This window comes from Pundamilia nyererei, unplaced genomic scaffold (assembly GCF_000239375.1).
Source record: "Pundamilia nyererei isolate P.nyererei 1_Seehausen unplaced genomic scaffold, PunNye1.0 scaffold00016, whole genome shotgun sequence".
Lineage (NCBI taxonomy): Eukaryota > Metazoa > Chordata > Actinopteri > Cichliformes > Cichlidae > Pundamilia > Pundamilia nyererei.
Window position 1 is genome coordinate 4616306 of NW_005187417.1, and position 1141 is coordinate 4617446.

The 1141-nt window shown below is 36.2% G+C and overlaps 1 protein-coding gene across 1 annotated transcript in view; it reads left to right on the forward strand.

Annotated features, from left to right (window-relative positions):
- LOC102206636 (transmembrane protein 230-like) overlaps nucleotides 1-1135 on the forward strand; it is a 9393-nt gene extending 8258 nt beyond the window's left edge. The window contains exon 4 of the mRNA XM_005725616.1: nucleotides 491-1135. Within this exon, the coding sequence (XP_005725673.1) occupies nucleotides 491-631 (141 nt within the window). The 3' untranslated portion in view covers nucleotides 632-1135. The remainder of the gene's footprint in view (nucleotides 1-490) is intronic.
- The last annotated feature ends 6 nt before the right edge of the window (nucleotides 1136-1141 follow it).

The window sequence follows — 1141 nt, forward strand, 5'->3', positions numbered from 1 at the left end:
AAAAAAAAAAAAAAAAAGAAGAAGAAAAAACTGGTTGAGGGTTACAGTGACTCTGAGCACAAGACTGCCATCTGGTGGTAAAATTAAACAAATTAAACACATGTCTTTGGTGTTGATGGCCTTTGCCTCCTGGTTGTTAGATGCCATGCATATGAAATGACTTATCATTTACATGAAATCTGATGTCAGACTATGAAGTCATTATGGCTGCATGCCTCATCAGCGTGTGTTCATGTAATGCTGACAGGCAGTGTTGAGGTAAGTATGTTAAAGCATGATGGAGAACATTAGTCTTTAATGACTTCCTCTTGCATTCTACTACTAAATGCAATATTTGGTATTCAGTATGTATGAAGTCTATCTAAACTTGGTTACAGAATGTAATAATGTGAGCATTAACGAGTATTTATTTAGGTAACTAACTGAAATCATAGTGTGTAAATTCCTTCTGATTACCAGATTTTCTTTATTTTTTTCTTGATGTTTTTAGCATCCCGACCGCACTATTCCTGTCATCATCATAGGGATACTTGTTTTTCTTCCGGGATTTTACCATTTGAGAATCGCCTACTATGCTGCAAAGGGTTACCGGGGTTACTCCTATGATGACATCCCAGACTTTGGCGACTGAACCAAATACCATCCAATCATCCCCTATTTTTCCTCATTGTGTATCTTGGTGCCTGCTGTTTCCTGACTGAATGTATGTATCAAAGAGTAAAACCATATAATTTTAGGATAGATATCTGTATTTGTCTGGGTGGGCTTACTGAAAGATTTATGGTCTGTGTGTGTGTGTGTGTGTTTGTTTTGTTTGTTTTTTTTTCTCCTAACTTTCTTCCTAAAATGTGGCTTGTGTGTTCACATATCTGCCAAAGCTTTACAGAAGTTAGAGACTTTACATATATATGCAGCTTTATTAATATTAAAACACTCAGTGACTGGTGGATATCAGTCCATCTGCTTACCTGAAACAGCACATCAATGTTTTTGCTGTTACGCACCTCACTACATACATTAAGAAATGATCAGTGAGTATAGATTTTGACAGATGCCTTTAATTTACTATTCCTAGAGTGCACGACTGAGAATCGGTGTGATTATTGTATAGTACTTTAATGATGTACAAATAGGCATCTTG